This window comes from Rhinopithecus roxellana, chromosome 1 (genome assembly GCF_007565055.1).
Source record: "Rhinopithecus roxellana isolate Shanxi Qingling chromosome 1, ASM756505v1, whole genome shotgun sequence".
In the NCBI taxonomy this organism is placed as follows: Eukaryota; Metazoa; Chordata; class Mammalia; order Primates; family Cercopithecidae; genus Rhinopithecus; species Rhinopithecus roxellana.
The window spans coordinates 127,703,912-127,725,618 of NC_044549.1; the positions used below are offsets into that span (position 1 = coordinate 127,703,912).

At 37.1% G+C, this 21,707-nt stretch overlaps 1 protein-coding gene across 5 annotated transcripts in view; it reads right to left on the reverse strand.

Moving 5' to 3' along the window:
* The window catches only part of GOLGA4 (golgin A4), a 124,038-nt gene that overhangs the window by 65,292 nt on the left and 37,039 nt on the right, over positions 1–21,707 (reverse strand). For all 5 annotated transcript variants that reach the window (XM_010376623.2, XM_010376624.2, XM_010376626.2 and 2 more), the window contains 7 exons: positions 20,230–20,277; positions 18,203–18,259; positions 12,479–12,577; positions 11,342–11,474; positions 8,531–8,718; positions 8,173–8,256; positions 5,241–5,388 (listed from right to left, as the gene is read on the reverse strand). In XM_010376623.2, the coding sequence (XP_010374925.1) occupies positions 5,241–5,388; positions 8,173–8,256; positions 8,531–8,718; positions 11,342–11,474; positions 12,479–12,577; positions 18,203–18,259; positions 20,230–20,277 (757 nt within the window). The remainder of the gene's footprint in view (positions 1–5,240; positions 5,389–8,172; positions 8,257–8,530; positions 8,719–11,341; positions 11,475–12,478; positions 12,578–18,202; positions 18,260–20,229; positions 20,278–21,707) is intronic.

A 21,707-nucleotide genomic window follows, 5' to 3' on the forward strand; every position in this document is an offset into this window, starting at 1 on the left:
ACTAACAAAGCAGTTAAATACATATGTGATTTTGGTTTGTTATATAAAAATGCATAAATCTTACACACTATTTAAATACATAAAACTACGTTAATGGGTCCTTCAAACATCAAATAAATATGTTCTAATGAATTGCTTTTGGTATATCAGACCTATACTATAAAAATGAATATATGAATAAAAAAACATATTTCCTGCACAAACACATGACAATAAAAAAGCAAAGAACGTTATGAGTTAGTCCAAGTCTTTAAATGCCACCACCAATCATATAAAACACATAACTTCAGCAAAGATGAGGTACATGGAAACGGGGTTTACAAAAGTTACTATACTCTAGAAACTTTCCTAATCTAAGCAAAATATTTTATTCATTTTGCATAATTGTAGGAAAAAACATTTTAACGGGGGGAGGATTAACGTTGTAGCCTGGGTTATTTTTTTAATGGCTATATAAATTTAAATCACTTAAAAGTGGCTAACGAAAAAGACTAAAAGTCTATGGTTAAGAATTTATCCTGAGACAAAACTTTTTATCTAATAAGCTATATGTCAAAATTGTCACAATAGTATTTGTAACAAAACTATAAAATAATCTAGATGATAAACAGTAAGGAAATGATAACCAAGTAAATGATGTACATGCACTTTGACACAGCCATTAAAATATGTTAGTACTTCAGCAACACGTAAAATTGTCAACATAAAGCTAAATGGGGGAGAAGAACATACAAAATTGAACGTACAGTATTATTACAATAATATAAAAATAAAAATTAGAGAAAACACTACATGGAAATTTACTAAAACAACAGTGATGTCATTTTCTCTATTTTCCAATTTTTTGGTAATATACTGCATTAATAATTAGCTACCCCATCTCCTATTCTGATACACATACACACACACACGCACACGCACACACACACACACAGAACAGCCACGAACTAGTGTGAACTTTAGTAGCATTAACATTCTACACTGGTGCTACACTGAGGATATAATTTCCTGGAGTGTTAAAATACAGCATCAGGCACTTAAGCTGAATCACCAAACTTTTCCAAGTTTAAAATCTGGTTAATAGAAGATGTGACCATCTGTTCGTAAGTAACAACAAGAAAGAAACACTATCAACAATTGTAGAAGCGCTTATAACCAATAAACTTATTTTTTGTTTCCTTTATACACTAAAATACATATCTTTAACAAAACAAAAATGCTATGCTATCATACTTCAAAAAATATGCCTAACATTTCCACTAGAGAGGAGACTATTTAAGAATTACAGGTTGATACACCATCCTGAAATCAGTATACCACCGTATTCACAGTCTCAGTATTTTATAACAGAATTATTCTTTTTATGCCAGCATGCAAAAACAGAAAAAGAAAATAATCATTCTGTTTAAAACCAAAGACATTCAGATTTCCTCTGTCCTCCAACATATGAAAGGCACCACAATTCATCTAGAAAAACATATGAGGAGCAGCTTAAGAGACTGTTTCCCAAGAAAAGTAGTGGGGAACGTTCTTGAGCTGATTTTGACATCCAGAATAAGTGAGCCAAAGGAATCAGTGATTTGTTTACTAATATCCACATCAAGAATTACTAGCAGTATCAGACTTAAATTTCTTCACAGTTGAAAACGCACTTGGGGAGTTTATTTTCTAGGTAACAGTTTTATGTAGATATATCTACTTCTAAAATCTTAATAGTAAGCTGTAATGATATTAATATTTCCTTCACATGACCAGTTCTTATGTGTTTAACCTTTGAATTTTAAATCTAACAAAGAAAATAAATATTTAATAGAGCAATTGAATTTTCCAATAGCCAGACTATTTATAGAAATCCTACTTCCTTTACACTGAATTTTTCTTTTTTTTTTCCTCCTTTTTTTAAAATTATACTTTAAGTTCTAGGGTACATGTGCACAATGTGCAGGTTTGTTACCTATGTACACTTGTGCCACGTTGGTGTGCTGCACCCATCAACTCGTCAGCACCCATCAACTCATCATTTACATCAGGTATAACTCCCAATGCACTGACCTTTTCTTATGCTTAGTGCTTAATTGGAAGTTTTCTTTCAATTGGCATACACACTTTACATTTGAATAAGAACCACTTCCTACTTGAACAGTTCTGTTTAGACCCAATTAAGACTATTAAATGAAATACAGTTTGTGTGCCTAAAACTAGCTTTCATTATAGATGTAAAAGGCATTATCTTCAATGTAGAGCCAGTTTGTTACAACTTTGTATCATAGCCCTCATTTATTATGACTACAAATATAATTTTAAAAAAATCTATAAAAGCACTTACAACTTTGTTATCTAAAGACTTTCCAAAATAAATATATCCATTAATAATTTAAATCTGGCAGGGCGCAGTGGCCAACGCCTGTCATCCCAGCACTTTGAAAGGCCAAGGAGGACGGATTCCCTGAGGTTGGGAGTTCGAGACCAGCCTGGCCAACATAGTGAAACCCCGTCTCTGCTAAAAGTACAAAAATTAGCCAGCAGTGGTGGCACACATCTGTAATCCCGGCTACTCAGGAGACTGAGGCACGAGAATCACTTGAACTCAGGAGGCGGAGATTGCAGCGAGTCAAGATTGTGCCCAAAAAAAAGTAATAATAATAGTAATTTAAATCTTAATTCTTATAGTATTTATTAATTTTTGACAGTATTAATAGAAAAAATTTTAAACCTTTAGGCTATCAAATATTTATAAAAATATGGTTTATGAAAAACACACTTAAAGACAAAATATATCTGTTCTGGAGAAGCAAGCAAGGGAAGGAAATGTGTACTACTAAAGGTTTAACTGGAACATATACATGGAAAATTTTATCCTGCATGTGAATGAACTATATATTTTGTCTATCTTTTCACCATTTACCCTTTTCAACTTGATATTTATTCATCAGTTTCTATCTCCTCATTAAGTACACCCAATTTCAAAAGAAATTTAATCCCCTGACCAACATTTTCTCTTTACTGACTACAATAGTCAACAAAAAGCAGTTCTAAAAATGGAAAGGCTTGATATGAGAAGCTGAGGCTATGCATTAGATTTTCTGTTCACTGAAAGCAAAGTTGTTGAACCAATGTCTTATAACACTCAAACTGGTTCTAGAAAGTCTTCAAAGATTATATTCTGAAAGATGCCATCTACTCTCTCTAAAGGGAAGTTTTCTCAGGTTTGATGAGAACAAATTCATTAACTAAATTCCCCAGTCACTTTATCCATAAAATAACTGCAAGAAGATGAGGAGATATTTATGAAATAGTCAACTGTTTCTCTGTGTCGAGACCCAGTCCCCTTCTTAACACCTTAAAATCTGGTTTGTAAAATCATTTCTCAAAACTGCATCCTCCAAATCATAGCCCTATCAAATTCAAAGACCTTTCCAAAGTCTTCGTCTTACCTTCTCCACTTCGTGAAACACATCTTATATTCCCCCAAAAACCTAACTATCCACAATTTCTATGACTTCATGAGGTAACTTTTTTTTTTTTCCTCATTTATGTCTCATTGCCAAACTCAAGACCTCCATATGGTTAAGAGCACAGACGTGAGTCACAATGCCTGGATTAAATCTTGAGTATATACTTACCCTCTGTGCAGAAATGTGGGTAAATTACTTAACTTCTACATTCTTAGGTTTGCTTATTTGTAAAATGAAGATAACAGTATTATTCCACACACTTGTGAGGATGCAACACAAGTAAATACAAGCAAAGCCCTTAAAGCAGAGCATTACTAAAGTAAGTAATGGCTAGCAGCAGTATTAACAATAGTAGTAGTAGCAGCAACAAGTGCTAAATAAGTGTCAGCAGAGGCAGCTGCTGCTGTTACTACCACGACTATTACTACTACTGTAAAACTTAATCTTTTGTAGAAATCAGCCTCTCCTAGAGATTTAACCACAGGTTTCAATCCTAGGCTGACGACTCCTGAAAGATGTTCCAGTTTCTTATTTCCAAATTCCTGCAACTCAATTCCATTTGAAAAGTTCATGACTCGCTCAAATTCAATGTATCTAAACAAACCCATCGTTTCACTCCAATTCTCAACTTCCCCATTTAGATTTCCTATTCTAATTCCACACTACTATTCATTAAGTATCCTAAGCTTAAAACTCTGAAGTCAACTTAGAGTCCTTACTTTTCTTCTGCCTCCCTGAGTTAATTAGAGACCAAATTCTACAGATTCTATCTGTCTTCTCCTTCCCAGAACCACCATGCTAGCAAGGTGGCCAAAGCTCACAGTCCCTAAAATCTGGATTTCTGTCTTTGCTTCTAAGTTTGACTTCCTATTTCATTTATTTTCTATGTAAAACTAGCTCCCATCACACTATGCCTTCCTATTACTGGCTTCCTGTTACTTTGTATATCAAAGTCTAAACTCAGCTACCTACCTTTTAAGATTTCAATAGTCAGTTCCTTTACAATCCAACTGCATTTCTCACTTCAGCAAGAATGGTTTTCAGCTGATTCACACACCCACCATGATCACTGTGCCTGTTCATGGCATCGTAGCATCTGAAACGTGTGCTGCCTACACCTCTCGTTAGGCCCATTCTATTCATTATTTGAGGTCCAATTCAAAATTCACATCTTCCCTGATAGGAAGTCACAATTCATCCTGCTCTCCCCCTTTCAAACATCCCTCCTTTCCTAGCTTTAGTCAGTTTTGTACCTTGTTGAATACTATGCTGGGTTCTATACTTTATAGCCCAGCATTTATTGTGTCAAAACACGCTATTAACACTAAAGTGATCATTATTCTCTTTAAAAGCAGACTATAACTTATACTTTTTGTTTACCCTAAAGCATCTATAAGGTAACAATTATTTAATAAATACCATGCTGTACCTTACTGGGAAGTTCTAAAATTTTAAACGTGGATTTTGATACTCTGTCAGCAAACATTTTCTGTAAGGGGCCAGATGATAAATATTTTAGGTTTTGTAGATCACATACGATCTCTGTCATATATTTTTCTTTTCTTCAACTATTTAAAAATTTAAAAATCATCCTTAGCCTAAGGGCCGTACATAAACAGTTTGCCAACCTCTGCCTCCTCTAATGAGCAGAGATGGGTGTCTTATTAGGAGCCTCTACAGTTAAGAATTTTTATCAATATTTAACTCATTTTTTTAAAATATTGGTCAAGCACTTTAAATAACTTTTGAGTTCCAACATAAACCAAGTAACCCTCAAGTTCTTACCAGCTCTTTCGGACTTTTCTTTCTGTTCTCGCAATTCCTCTCCCTGGGTAGTCATCTGTTTGATGCGACTACGGAGTTGAGCAATTTCTTCTTCTTTCATTTCCAGGGTTTCATGCATCTGACGTTTTGTCTCTGCGATTACCATTCCCTGAATAGAAGTGAAGACTCTAAAATATTTGCATAACAAAACTGCATCAACAGCACAGATAAAACTTAATTTAAAAGGCAGAAAAAGGCCGAGCATGGTGGCTCATGTCTGTAATCCCAGCACTTTGAGAGGCCAAGCAGGGTGGATGGCCTGAGGTCAGGAGTTTGATACCGGCCTGGCCAACATGGCGAAACCCTGTCTCTACTAAAAATACAAAAATTAGCCAGGCGTGGTGACACATGCCTGTAATCCCAGCCACTCAGGAGGCTGAGGCAGAAGAATTGCTTGAACCCAGGGGGCGGAGGTTGAAGTGAGCTGAGATCATGCCATTGCACTCCAGCCTAGGTGACAGAGCGAGACTCCATCTCAAAAAAAATTAAAAATTGAAAAATTAAAAATAAAAGGCAGAAAAAAATGATATTTCTTGCTAAGTACAGCGTAACAATTATTTCAGTACTTCACAAACTGAGGTCTGTTTTCTGCTCTAATCCTATTACCTAGCATAACAGGGTATTTTTTACATTAAAAAATTTTAATAGTTTAACCCTTAATGCATTAAAACATTATTACTTAAAATATTTAATTTATAACCTTTCTACAAATGTGCTGTCTTAGAAAACAGTTTATAATGAACAAAATATAGTCTTCTGAACTTGGCTTGATGCTACAATAAACTACAAATATTGATCTGTGCTGTAACATGGGGATAACCCCAGAGACTGAGAATGGAAGGTGCCTGCTGCCACACTGGATAAAGCAAAATCCCAGGACACATCTACCTGGTTTTTCTCTTGCTTCCTGTGACTGTCTCTGGTACCACCACTACTCCTTACTTTGCTCAGTAAGGCATCCCCATTCCTCCAACTTGCTAGTTACTTCTGTTCCCTCTTTCTGGATAATCTACGCTAGAAATGCAGCTCAGCAGCGGAAAAAGATAACCAAATTGTATGAAGCAAAAAAGTCATTTAGGACTAACAAAAAATGAGATGGTTCACTTGTCTGTTGAAAAAATGTTCAGACTTTGTGACAACTATTTCATGGTCTTAAGATTACAGGGTTTGCCAACCCTTACTTTAGAGTATGACTCTTTCAGATGGCTAATATTAACGGAGAAATAGAAAGATAACAACCAGGTAAGTAAGACACTGTTATATGAAATCTCAAAACAAAATCATGGAACTTCAGTTTCTTCAAAAACCAAAATATAGTGGAAAGAGGAGAGAAGATAATCGAACCTCTAAATTAAAAGAAATCTTGAGAGTCATATCAACCAATTGCAATGAAAAAACTTTATAAGGACCCTGATTCATAAAAGAGCAAAAAATATATGAGACTAGAGAAAATCTGAAACTGACTAGATAGCACGTCATATTAAAAAATTATTAAATTTTTAGATGTGATCATGATAATGTGGTTGTATTATTGTAAAAATAACATCTTTTATTTTAAAGATATATTAAAATACTTTTGGAAAAAAATGATAAAATTTCTTGGATTTGCTCTAAAACAACTCTGGGATGAGTAGGACAACGAGAGTTGAGAAGGTACAGATGAAACAAGGTTAGTCATGAGATGTTAATTGTTGAAGATGGGTGGTGGGTTCACAGAAATTCATTTTAGCAGCTTTTCTTTTGTAAATGTTTTAAGTTCTTAGTAACACAAAAAAAATTTTTAAATAGGCCCTCAAGAAGTTTATAATCTAGCAAAGCAATATTATCAAAAGGATGAAAAAGACTGCCAATATATTTTAACAGCAGGACAGCTGTGACATGTTCTTAATTACATGACCACTTAAAATACTGTAGTGATAACCCGGCATATTAAAGAAACTAGTGGATGGTATGGAACAAACTGGGAGCTGCTTAGAAAAAGGACCCAAGAACTTGGGACTGAAAGACTTAGGTCAAAACTGTTAACCCATGAATTTTCTGGTTGTCTTTGCTGCATAGCTATAGCTGCTGCTCCAACTCCAAACTACCAAAGGTAAGACTCATTCCTTCCTCAATCCTCCAGTCTCACCTACACATTCTAAAATTTATTTGTAGAAATTGTTATTTATGCTAATATATAAATTATCACTTATTTACTTTTTGTTTTTTTAAGAGACAGGGTCTCACCCTGTCACCCAGGCTGCAGTACAGTAGTGTGATCATAGCTCATAGCAACCTCTTACTCTGGGCTCAAGCAATCCTCCTGCCTCAGCCTCCCGAGTAGCTGGGACCACAGGCATATACCAACATACCCAGCTAATTTTTTACTTTTTGTAGACAGGGGGTCTTGCTTTACTGCCCAGGTTGATTTTGAACTTCTGGTTTCAAGCAATCCTCCCGCCTCAGTCTCCCAAAGTGCTGAGATTAAAGAGATGAGACACTGTGCCCAGCCCCTTATTTATTTTTTAGGCAACTTATCTGAGAGATTAGTCTGTTTCCATATTATCTGAAAGAACATACTGATACCATTCACATTTAGAATGCCTTAACTATAAATAATTTAACTTTTCTCTGTAATGTAGTTATGTACTATAAATATAAACTTACTTTGCAACAGTTATTCTAGTCTACAAATCAAAATGCTGACTGGGATCAAGAAATCAGAGAATCAGTTTCACACAATACAAAACTAAGGCTAGTAGTTACATAAATCTAGAAATTAAAAAGATTTTTCATGGAAAAAGCTGCCATAATTTTGGAAAACAGAAACAAGCATGAATGTTTCCAACTGTTTCCAAAAGTAAATGTTGGGGCCTCTTGACAAATTTTAGTATCATAGGTTTTGTTGTTTTACCTTATCTTGTTCAAGCTGTTCAATTAAGTTCTTTGCATCACGTAACTGAGTGATAAGTTTAGTCTTCTCAGCCATATGAAGGTCCTAAAAAAAATTTTGAAATTCATTTCCATCTCTAATAAAGCTTCCTCTCATTTGAGAACTCTAAAACATTTATCTAATTTATATACATGTTACAGTGTAGAAGGAGAAAAGTACACAGGGAAGTCTCAAGGTATAGTAAGTGTTATATAGGCCAGGGCAAACAAGAATGTCCTTTCCATCCACTCTCCTTTCCCGGAGGTACAAGCCATGCTGTGGAGCCTGTGGATCTAACTTTACAGGATTAAATTAGAACAAAACTCATCTGCTCTTTTACCTTTATCTTTTCTAGTTCTTGAAGTCTTTCATCCAGTTGTTCTTGCAGAGCTTCTTTTTCACTAGTTAATAGTGTACATTGTTCCTTATGTGACTGAATTGTTTCCTTACAACGCTTAAGTAGGTTCTCTTGACGCTTAACTCTTTGCTGGAGTGTTTCCAGTGTTTTAGCAGAAGTTCCATCTTCCACTAACAATAAAGCAGCATAAGGAGGGGCCATCAGTAAGGAATATGAAACCGCCTTTGGAAAATTATGACTGAGACAGTGAAAGAGATCTAACCTAACTGACTCCATCTTGGTTCTAACCTTTAAGCTGTCATTGTTCGCTCCTGGGTGTAGGCCGAACTAACTTTGGGAGAACTTATAGTTTAAAACAAAGACAATAAAAGCCATTTCCCAAACAAACCTCCTTCTTGCATGGGGACCAGACTGCCTTTGTAGGACTAACAAATTAGCCAAAAGATTAGAATTTATCGTTTAGGAGTCATGCATCTGAAGGCTACAAGATTCTGACCACCACTAAACGGCTCCTAATATCACTGCTTGAGATATTTTGCAGACCCTGCACTTGATGGATCAGCTGGCAACACCCAGATAGATAAATTGGCTCATCTGATCTTGTGGCTCTCATCCAGGAAGTGACTCAGCACAAGAAGACAGCTTTGACTACCTATGATATCATCTCTGACCTGACCAATCAGCACTCCTGGCTCACTGGATTCCCCGCATCCACTAAATTGTCCTTAAAAACTCGGATCCACAAATGCTTGGAGAGACTAATTTGAGTAAAATAAAACTCCGGTCACGTGCAGTCGGCTCTGTGTGAATTACTCTTTCTCTACTGCAATTCCCCTGTCTTGATAAATCAGCTCTGTCTAGGCAGTGGGCAAGGTGAACCCATTGGGCGGTTACAAATATAAGGGCGCTTTAGTAACAGTCTGTTAGTACACAGGAGTGTATTCCTTTTTTTTTTTTTTTTTTTTTTGAGACGGAGCCTCGCTCTGCCACCCAGGCTGGAGTGCAGTGGCGTGATCTCAGCTCACTGCAACCTCCATCTCCCTGGTTCAAGCAATTCCCCTGCCTCAGCCTCCCGAGTAGCTGGGATTACAGGTGCATGCCACCACGTCCGGCTAATTTTTTTTATTTTTAGTAGAGATGGGGTTTCACCATGTGGGCCAGACTAGTCTCGAACTCCTGACCTCAGGCAATCCGCCTGCCTTAGCCTCCCAAAGTGCTGGGATTACAGGCGAGAGCCACCATGCCCAGCCAGGAGTGTATTCTTACACCAACATTCTGCTATACTCTTAGTCAGATGAAGAAGGGACAACCCTAGTCAGCTAATAAACTGGCACCCTTCCAAAACTTTACTTAGTATTAGTTGTTTAATCTTTATCTGAAGAAGCTTAGTAGTGAATTCACCTCTTTGCAGTTCAACCCCATTCAGAATGGCACAGTAGTTAACTAACATTAACTGAATCCACCCTCCTTAAAATAACAGTTTGATAATCATCTTTTGTTATTCAAAATTATGTGTCTTCGCTCACCTCCCAAAAGGATTAATAAAGTACAGTGTTCTTCCCAACCACATTCTAATCTCTTTCTGAGAGAAGTTCTGGTAAGTGCAGCTTTCTCCATCACTTTACATTTATGAGTCTGAAGTTTCCACATTTGGGGAATTTCGGGAACGAGCCCCCGCCCCACCACCCGACCATAGGCTGGCTGCTCAGACAGTTAACTGTTCAACTACTTACTCCAAGTTTATCGTAAGTCCCTTTGAAAGAAAAAGCTAGGAAATAAAAGATGGGAATTTTATTGTGTATATACCTCAAAGCCTCAAAGCAAAGAAGGCTACAACTGAATTTTAAGACAAAATATAGCTATTTCTTCTTTTTCCAGTTAAAAAGCAATTAATAGGAAATAGGACAAATACAAATATCTATGAATATAGAAATATTTAAGCAATATTATTTAAAAACTAAAATATCCAAACAATTACACATAGCACATTTATTAGCATGTAAGCAGAACTGGCCTGTTCATATGACACCTAGCTACTGCTATGAATAAAACAGTGTAGCATAATAAATGAATTTCAATTACAATGAAAATGTGGTATTACTCACAGACTATGACATTTTTGCATATTAAAACAATTATTTTTGTTGGGCACAGTGACTCGCGCCTGTAATCCCAATATTTTGGGAGGCGGAGACAGGCAGATTACTTGAGATTAGGAGTTTGAGACCAGCCTGGCCAACATGGTGAAAGCCCATCTCTACTGAAAATACAAGTATTAGCCGGGCGTGGTGGTGCACACTTGTAATCCCAGCTATTCAGGAGGATGACACAGGAGAATCACTTGAACCCAGGAGACAGAGGTTGCAGTGAGCCGAGATCATGCCACTGCACTCCAGCCTTGGCAACAGAGTGAGACACCATCTCAAATAAACAAACAAATAAAAAACACTTATTTTCTTCTAAATAACAAAGAACCAAAAAAACAAAAAAAAAAACCCTTGCATCTTCATGAAACTCTTAGGACCACGGACACTTCTACCTCAGCCCACATCTATCAGCTCACATCCTGGAATCTCTCAAAATCCTCCTCTAGGTTTTCTTGGGGTTTTGTTTTCGTTTTTCTTTTTCTTGTGGAGAAGGGTTTTCTCTATGTTGCCCAGGCTGGTCTCAAACTCCTGAACTCAAGTGATCCTCCCACACTGGCCTCCCAAAGTGTTGGGAATACAGGTGTGAGCCAAGGAGCCTGACCCTCCTCTAGTTTTTAAATTAACCTTTTGACAAAATGAAGCTTACCTACTGGCTCTACATCACTCTCTGTATTCTCTTCTTTAGTCAAGAATTCAGCCTGTGGTTCCAGCTGAGGAAGTGGTTTCAGTACATCAACATTCATCGGGCCATTTCGTAATCGTTGTTTCAGCAGAGAAACCTAATATAAATGTGCTTTATTAGAAAAAAGTCAAAAAAAACTATGGGAGTAGTACAATTGTCCCTTGGTATCTGTGGGGGATTGGTTCCAGGATTCCCTGTCAATACCAAAATTCGCAGGAGCTCAAGTCCATTATATAAAATGGTGTAGTATTTGCATATAGTCTACACACATCCTCCAGTATACTTTAAATCATCCCTAGATTACATAAACTACCTAAATAATGAAAATGTTATGCAAATAGTTGTTATACTATATATATTTTAGAAAATAATGACAAGAAAAAAGTCTACATGTTCACTACACATGGTTTTTTCCTCCTAAATATTTTTATCCAGTTGGTTGAATCCACACATACAAAACATATCAATGTAGACGGCTTATTGTACTTTCTTTAAAACAGAGAGAGGATGGATTAAATGATACTCTTCTTACTAAAGTGGGGGAAAATAAAACAAAAAGTTTACCCCCAATACAGTCGGTTTTTGTATTTGCTATTATTATTATGCAGTTAGTCAAAAGACACAATAAATAAAAAAGTATCCTTAACATTAACTGAGGAGCTAGGAGTGGTGGCTCATGCCTATAATCCCAACACCTTGTGAGGCCAAGGAGGAAGGATCGCTTGAGTCCAGGAGTTTGAGACCAGCCTGGGCAACAGAGTGAGATCCCATCTCTACAAAAAATTTTAAAAATTAGCTGGGCATGGTGGCATATGCCTGTAGTCCCAGCTACTCTGGAGGCAGAGGCTGGAGGATTGCTCGAGTCCAGGAATTCGAGATTGCAGTAAGCTATGATGATGCCACTGCACTGCAGCCGGGGTAAAAGAGCAAGACCCTGTCTCAAAAAAAAAAATTAAAAATAAAAAAATTGAGGAAAGCAAAAAGTTTTAAAAATAGGTCTTAAAAAAGAAAAAACTTTTGGAACCTTGCAGATATCCAAATCAAACCCCCTCTATTTTTCCTTATCCAAAAAATTCCATACTTTTTCTTTCATTCTTTTACCTGAGTTTGGAGAACACTGATATATTGATCTTTCTCCTCTAAAGATGCATCAAACTCCTCTTGGAGATGTTTCTTTGCCTGCTGGTCCATTTGGAGCTCCTAAAACAAAATGATTTACAGGCAATTTTCAGTATAAAACAAAAAATATAAACTTAAATTTTTCAAAATTTAAAAACATGTTGAATACAGATTTACATTTCCCTTAAGGTATCAGTGACAATAATTAGCGAATAATCAGCATGTAAAACATTAACAAATAATTTTGTTCCTTAAAGAATGTGAAGATCCAAGGCTGCATTGATAATAATGTGGAGAAAATAAATAATCACTTAAGATAGGCCAGGTGCGGTGGCTCATACCTGTAATCCCACACTTTGGGAGGCCGAGGAGGGTGGATCACTTGAGGTCAGGAGTTCGAGACCAGCCTGGCCAACATGGTGAAACCCCATCTCTACTAAATATGCAAAAATGAGCTGGGTGTGGTGGCAGGCATCTGCGGTCCCAGTTACTCGGGAAGCTGAGGCAGGAGAATCACTTGGGGGCAGAGGTTGCAGTGAATTGAGGCTTGCCACTGCACTCCAGCCTGGGTGACAGAATGAGGCTCGGTCTCCCAAAAAAAAAAAAAAAAAAAAATTACTGAAGATAAAAGTAAAACTTTGAGACTCTTACTACTTGTGTTATATTATATTCATTTGATCTGAAACCAAATTATTATATACCAAACAGATAGCCAGTAGAGTCTTCCTCCCCCCAATATATAAAAGTGTCTGATAGTCGAAACCAAATGCTTTCTCATCTGTAAAATGAAATTTCTAGTTCCCGCAATTAGTTAAAATGCTGCTTTCTTTAGGTCATTAACAAGCCTTCCTAACCAAATCCACTTATTTTTCTCTCTCTGCAATACCAGCCACCAGTAATTACCCTTTCATTTTAGGTATAGTCACATACCACGTAACAACGTTCTGGAAAATGACGGACCACATATACGACGGTGCTTTCATAATATTATAACGTATTTTTACTGTGCTTTTTCTATGTTTAGATAGACTTGGATATACAAATACCATTATGTTACAACTGTCTACAGAATTCAGTACAGTAACATGCTGTACAGGCTTATAGCTTAGGAACAATAATACAATATTGCCTAAGAATATAGTAGGTTATACCATCTAGGTTTTTGAAAGAACACTCTGTGGTATTCGCACAATGACAAAATCACCTATGGAAGCTTTTCTTGGCTATATCTGCTGACCATGGCTTTAGGGCTCTTGGCTACATTCCTGTCAATTATAGTTTCCTCTTTGTCCTTCACTGATTCCTTCCAGCCCTCTGGATTCAACCTTGTGTCTTCTGCGTTTCTCCCTTAGAATGCTAGAGGTTAGCATATGGAAATATCAAACAGTCCTTTATCATTCTGGGATTCCTATACTTCACTAGTTCCCTAAATTCAAAATATTCAAAGTCACATTTTACTTATCTTTGTTAATCCCTGCATATAATCAATTTTTTTATTACTTTTTCTAGAATGTTTAGATCCTATCTTTTACCATAACTATAACCACAGTCCAGGTGTCTAAAACTTTAGATCAGGGATGCCCAACCTTTTAGCTTCCCTAGGCCACACTGGAAGAAAAAGAATTGTCTTGGGCCACATATAAAATACACCAACTATAGCTGATGAGCATTTAAAAAAAAAAAAAAAAATCACAAAAAAAAAACCTCACAATGTTTTAAGGAAGTTGACAAATTTGTGCTGGGCCGCATTCAAAGCCGTCCTGGGCTGCATGCAGGCCATGGGCTGCAGGTTGGACAAGCTTGTGATAGTTAATTTCCTTCACTAGACTTCTAGACAGATTCCTTACCTCAAGTCCTCCTCTAATTTAATCCATCCCTCACACATTTGCTAGAAAAATTTTCCTCAAACAATATTTTCAAAGACTTCTAAGCAACTCCCTCTTCTCACATTGTTTCAAACATTAATTCTCAAAACTGAGAACTGCCCCAGCAAAACACTGAGGTACTATCTAATACACTTATAAGTGCCCTCTATTCTGCCCAACACCCACATTGCCCCAATATCTCCGAGCATATTTTTTCCTTTTCCTCTCACAAATGTCTCCTGACTTGACATTCCCACAGCAGTAGTCTCCAAATGCTGGTCATGGCCTAAATAAAGTTTTCAGAGATCCATAGTGAAATAAGAAACAAAAGCCAATGTGGAGAGATTTTCTTGGATCTTAAATTCCTTTCATGGAAGTAGCTGTTACTTTGTCCTGGGAACATGTCCTTCCTAATTGCTTTGGTACTAAAACAACTTTTTTTTTTTTTTTTTTTTTTTGAGATGGAGTCTCGCTGTCACCAGGCTGAAGTGCAGTGGTGCGATCTAGGCTCACTGCCAAATTCCACCTCCTGAGTTCAAGTGATTCTCCTGCCTCAGCCTCCTGAGTAGCTGGGACTACAGGTGCATGCCACCACACCCAGCTAATTTTTGTTATTTTTAGTAGAGACAGGGTTTCACCATGTTGGCCAGGAAGGTCTCTATCTCTTGACCTCGTGATCCATCTGCCTCAGCCTCCCAAAGTGCTGGGATTACAGGCATAGGTGTGAGCCACTGCGCTCGGGAGCCACTGTGTCCGGCCACAACTTCTTTAATGAAATAATGGCAATAAAAGAATCTGGGTGCTTATTCCTGATGTCTTTATTCCAAAATACAACAGTTAGTGGCCCTATGACAACTCCCTTCTCCCCCACTTCTGGAAGGAACTGGAAGGTAAAATTCATTTCTTCCGAATAATTTCCTACAACCTACAACCTTCCATGCTCGGCTCTGTTACAGAGCGGTCCTAACAGCCCACCAAAACAAAAAACCAAAAAACACTCCTCGATTTATACTACAGTTTTCAGATTTTGCATGTTTTCATTTCTTCATCTAGACAGAAAGTTCTCCGATACAAGGGAGCATCTTTTAATCATGTCCCCTTCTCCCTCTCCCGGCTACCTATACACTATTTTGTCAATATGTTAGCCCAGTGAGGCTTGGGTCAAACTTCCAAGATAATGTATTTGTGCTGTGTGAAGCCATTAAGTTGGTGGTAATTAGAAAACTAACACATGTAGGTGGATTTAAAAACAACAACAAATTCTTCAATCTGTGATTCTGATAAGTATTAATATTTCCTAATAGAGGAAGATAAAGTTACTGCATAAAATAATGGATTTAGACAGGAAAGTTAAAATAGGCCCTTTAGTTCCATATTCCCTTACCTCTGGTCTTTGCCCCCAATATTTCACCGGCTCCTAAAAAATTTAGGTAGAGTTGCAAATCTAACTGGCAGCATTCAGAGTATTCACAGAGCTCCACCCTCTTTAGAAGGTCAACACAAATGCATTTTACCACAGACAAGCATGACAAGGCATGCTTTTTAGCCAGCAAGCTCTCTCACAGTTTTTCTAAGTCCCTCAACAGCTGCAACTGAGTAGATGAGTAAGGCTGGGGCCTGCTAGCAAAGTCAATTCTTTTTCTTTCCCCATTTGATGTTGCCAAGGAATGCTGGTTTTATAATTTAAATTCGAGGATAGGAGGCCTATCTTTACTAACAGCCAGCAATCACATGGGTGCTTACTCATCTATGAATAAAGTAGATGGGTTTCCCATTCAGCTGTATTTTCTTGAGTATAGCTCCCTCAGACGAGGGCTCCTAGTGGAGAAGGGCTGAGCGTAGGAAGGAAAAAAAACAGGTATTCCTGTATTTCCAGATATAATAACATTATAAAGAGGTATTCCTGTCTCTTTATTCAATGCATATTTAAATAATGCGAATGTTTTAAAGAGGATTCATCAGATTTTAGGCATCAAAACCTGATGCCTAATCTCTCTAATGTACACTCTCTGAATTTTAAACATGCCTGCTCTCCATTACTATGTGTATCTAATCATTAACTGCATAAAACATGGGCATTTAATTTCTCACCAGAAATACAAGATATCTATCATTAACACCCTTCATTTATTCCCAGAATACAAGATAAGTAAAAAAGAAATGTTAAGCAAAAAGATATTAGCTTACCAGGAAAATCTTTTGGGTAGAAATGCTGTATTATTTGCCTCTCTAGCAAAAGCAAAGGGGCTTTTAGCTACTAAAAGCACTTTCTTTCTATTAATATAAAGCAGGAGAAACAAAAGAGGATACCCTAGCTATCATTCTCTCACTTCCCACAACCCCTTTGTTGCATACACCTAACCCCCATGCATACTTTTCTGAGTACTAACACATTCCCAGTCCAACTAGAAAACCAGATTCTTGGGCAGACCAGGAGTTAAGGTTTTGTTCCTTCTCTATAACTTCCAAAGTAGGTATACATTTTTCTAAGTTATTAATCCAAAAGAAGTTATACAAATTTTCATTAATAAAGGACATCTGTAATTATTTGTATTACTGACGCCAATGCTTGGTCTTGTCAGTATAACAAAAGTAAATTAGCCTGGTTTTCAAAGTCATGTTTAGAATGTTTTAAAGAATTTATCTGGGAATTGTGGTAAATTATATAATCTTTCTTTCATATCACAAAAATTCAGTGATTTGGCTATATAAAAAATATTGCAAGAGACTAGAAATCAAACATGATAGCAATAAGAATAAAACTTTAGTGATATAATACAGGAAATTCCTACATGATTAATTCTGATTGTTAATTCACGTAGTAGTCTGTCATTTACAATAACAACAAAGAATATTCTACGGGACAATATGGCTATATTGATGATATCATCCTAATCTATACTCCCTTGTTTTTCTTCTTTGTCTCCTCCCACAAATATACTAGCTTTTCTCAATTACTATTTATAGATTTATCAATTTACCTGACCCTTTTAAGGCTATCTATACTTTTTAAATCTGTATCTTGGACTGATAAATTACACAGTTACAATACCTAAAACATTAAACTTACTTTGATTTGTCCTAAAGCTACCTATTTCAAACTTCTCAAAATAACACTGTTTTGTTAACGAATTAACAGAAAGTAACAAAAACCCATGAAGAACATTCATAACAAAAATAGGTAACAAGACATTCTTCAACAAACAATATAAATGAGTGGAGAGAAAGCACCAATAGCAGTAAAATACGCAATTGTTGGGATCTATATAGGAGAAAGCAGAGGGAAGAAACAAGGTATCAGATGGACCTGACAGCGGGAGAACCCCAAAAAAGTCAACAGGTACTCATTACAAAATAATTTGAGACAGCAGGTCAAACCAGGAGTGGTCTTACCTACTCTGATGGCAAGTGGGTACACATGGCCCGCAGGAAGACATAAAGGAATTCAAACAGTCTAACTGCTATGAAAAATAACTCACTCCCTAAAAATTACAATAAACATAATTTATTTTATAAAAAAGACTGATGGTTAGGAAAAACAAAAAGAAGCCTGAAATACTTAACAGAAGAACCCAGTTAACCCTTGGAAGTTGACGCTGACTGTTCATGCAGACAAATGATATTCTGTTGCTAAGACCTTATTTCATTAATTCCGACAACATATCTTAGAAAAATCATACAAGTAAAAATTTTAAGAACTGACCCCTGGTCTTGGAGGCTGGACTCGTTAGTTATTTGTATAACTAATGAGATGCATATGAAACTACCCTAGGACATACAACAGTTCTGATAAATATGAGATTTAATTACTATTTTCAAAGTACTCATCACTGAAACTTACCTCTCTTAATTCTGCAATTCTCCGAAGTGATTTATCCTGACTCTGACTTAATATACCCTTTAATTGAGAGGGGGAAAAAAACTGGTTAAACAACTAACTGTATGACATAGTAAATACAAAGCAAGGCAAAAATAATTATTTTTAAAATATTACAACTGTTTATCCAAAAATAACCTGAAGACAGAGGACAAGATTAAAATGTTAAAGATGTGACCATATTGAAAAATCTGTTAAAACTTAGATCATGATGTTATAGAACTGTTCTGTATCCTGGCAGTGGCAGTGGTTCAAAATCTATACATCTGTTAAAATGCATGGACATGTAAACCAAACAAAAAGTCAATTTTACTGTTTGTTCAATTTAAAAAATAAAATTTTTTAAAATTAAATCAAATTCCAACTGCAATTTATTTCACTGAAACCTGTAATGTGTGGAACACATCAATTAACAACCTGTTCTAAAGGTTTTTGTGGCTTAGAAACAAAATAATTGTCTGTATTTAAAAATATAAAACCAGCCGGGCACGGGGCTCACGCCCGTAATCTCAGCACTTTGGGAGGCCGAGGCAGGTGGACCACGAGGTCAGCAGATCAAGACTATCCTGGCTAACACAGTGAAACCCCTTCTCTACCAAAAATACAAAAAAAATTAGCCGGGCATGGTGGCGGGCGCCTGTAGTCCCAGCTGCTCGGCAGGCTGAGGCAGGAGAATGGCGTGAACCTGGGCAGTGGAGCTTGCAGTGAGCCAAGTTCGTGCCACTGCACTCCAGCCTGAACGAAAGAGCGAGACTCCATTTCAAAAAAAAAAAAAAAAACCATCCAGAAAACTTCACAAAGAACATCAGATGGCTAAATTAGTAACCATACATTAAAAAAAATTAAGAAGCTGGCCAGGCATGGTGGCTCACACCTACAATCCCAGCACTTTGGGAGGCCAAGGCAGGCAGATCACAAGGTCAGGAGTTTGAGACCAGCCTGGCCAACATAGTGAAACCCCGCCTCTACTTAAAGTGCTGGGAATACAGGCGTGAGCCACCACACCCAGCCAAATTTTATCTCTTAACATTATTGAAATTTGGAACTATGAAACCACCATTCTTTACTGTCACTTAGTGTCAGACTTACCTACATCTAAAAATAAAAATCCATAGGCAATTCACAGAAGAAACACAAACAAGATACCTACCAAACTTAAGAGTAAGGTAACCTTTTGAGAATGAATTCATGGAGTATTAATAGCACAATGGGTTAAGGCAAAATTAGCTGCATGTTTCAGAAAACATTATCAAGGCCAGGCGCAGTGGTGCACACCAGTAATACCAGCACTTTGGGTGGCAGAAGAGGGTGGATCACTTGCGGTCAGGAGTTCAAGACCAGCCTGGCCAACATGGTGAAACCCTGTCTCTCCTAAAAACATAAAAATTAGCCAGGCATGGTGATGGACGCCTGTAATCCCAGCTACTTGGGAGGCTGAGGCAGGAGAATCGCTTGAGCTGAGAGGCAGAGGTTGCAGTGGGCCGAGATCACACCACTGCACTCCAGCCTGGGTGACAGAGCGAGACTCCATCTCAAAGAAAAAAGAAAGAAAACATTATCAAATAAACTAAAAACTCTTTGCAATCATCTTATTTCCTATGTTCTACAGACAATTAGAACATTGAATTAACAATAAATAACTGGTGTTACCACTCTGCATAGAAGGTTAGACATGTCTTTACTACTAAAACAAGGAAGCAACCTGTAGACTGAGACACTAGAAAACATGCTTGAGAGAGGCATGCTGTAAATTCTAACTTCTTAAGCATTACAGAGATCTGTAACTCAAGAAAGCTCATCCTTAACAGAGGTAAAATCTCTGGGATCTCATTCAGTTTCTCTTTATCGAAACCTCCAATAATGTTAAAACAAGTTTAATACTTTGTTCATATGCACAATTATTTAAAAGGAAGGGTTAGAAATTTCTTACTATGTAAGATCTTTCTGATTTAAAAATTATGACTTAATAATACAGTAGACAAATGACTTACTTGTAGCTTTTTCTTCTCTCTCTGAAGCATCTGATAAGCTGTAACAAGCTAAAATATAGTCATCAACATTAGTCATTCCTAAATAAATGCAATTATTCTAAAGTCCACTAAAAAATTCTCTTTATGAAAGTCAAAAAATAAATTAGAAGAGTTCTTATAAGATAACCTAATTAGATGCATGATGGCCAAAACTAACATAGGACATACATTTCTAAAAAATAAAATGTAAATTTGACAGACACTAAATCTCCATATGACTTCATCTTAGAGATATACCTCTAAATTTTAGTACCTAATTCACAGGTGGTGATTCAAGCCAGCTTGCCTAAAGGCAGGAGGCTACTCAAACTATAGTCACAGACTAAATCAGCAACAGCATCACCAGCAAGTTTGCTTGAAACAGAAATTCTTGGGCCCCACCCCAATTTAACTGAATGAGATTTGGGAAGAGTGTGGAGAGACAGGAAACTGTTTTAATGAGCTCACCAGGCGATTTTTCTGCTTTGGACTATAATAGACCATGTAATTGATTTCTAAAAGTTCCTTCTGGTTATAGGGTCTGTGACTATAGCTCTGCAAAAATCTGAGCAAAGAACCTCATAATCCACAGATGAAAACTAGTAATTCAAGTCCTTAAAGAGATATTTAACCATTTAACCTAAATAGGGTATTTAAACATTCTAGCACACCCTGATGAAATTATGGATTAACAAATCTTTTCAGCCTATAAGTTATAAAACATTACTCATCTAGGGCCGGGTACAGTGGCTCATGCCTGTAATCCCAACATTTTGAGAGGCCGAGGTAGAAGGATCACTTGAGCCCAAGAGTTCGAGACCAGCCTGGGCAATTTAGTGAGACCTTCTCTCTATTATAATTAAAAAAAAAAAAAAGTTACTCATCTGAAGGCTAAGTACATGGCTCCAGTGAATTCTTTGGATCCTACTTTGGAAGTGCTAAAGAGATAAGCTGCAGATTTAAGAGGAAGCATCCCCTATTACAGCTTTGCCATTTACCTTGGAAGGCTGCTGTGTGTCCCAAATGCCACTAGTGATATCCTGAATCAAAAGACAGGCAGCAATAGGGCCAGGCATGGTGGCTCACACCTGTAATCCCAGCACTTTGGGAGGCCAGGACAGGAGGACTGCTTGAGCCCAGGAGTTGGAGACCAGCCTGGGCAAAAATAGCAAAACACCATCTCTACCAAAAATACAAAAAAATTAGCCAGGCGTGGTGGTGTGTGCCTGTGGTCCCTGTTACTCAGGAGACTGAGGTGGGAGAATCACCTAACCCTGGGAACTCAAGGCTGCAAGGGGAGCTGTGATCACGCCACTGTACTCCAGCCTGGGTGAAGGAGTGAGACCTTGTCTCAAAAAAAAAGCAGCAATGGAAGGTGAATCTAGCAACAAAGAATGTAAAAAACAAAATTCTGCCTAAGACCAGGACTCTCCGCTTACTATTATCATAACATCAGACAA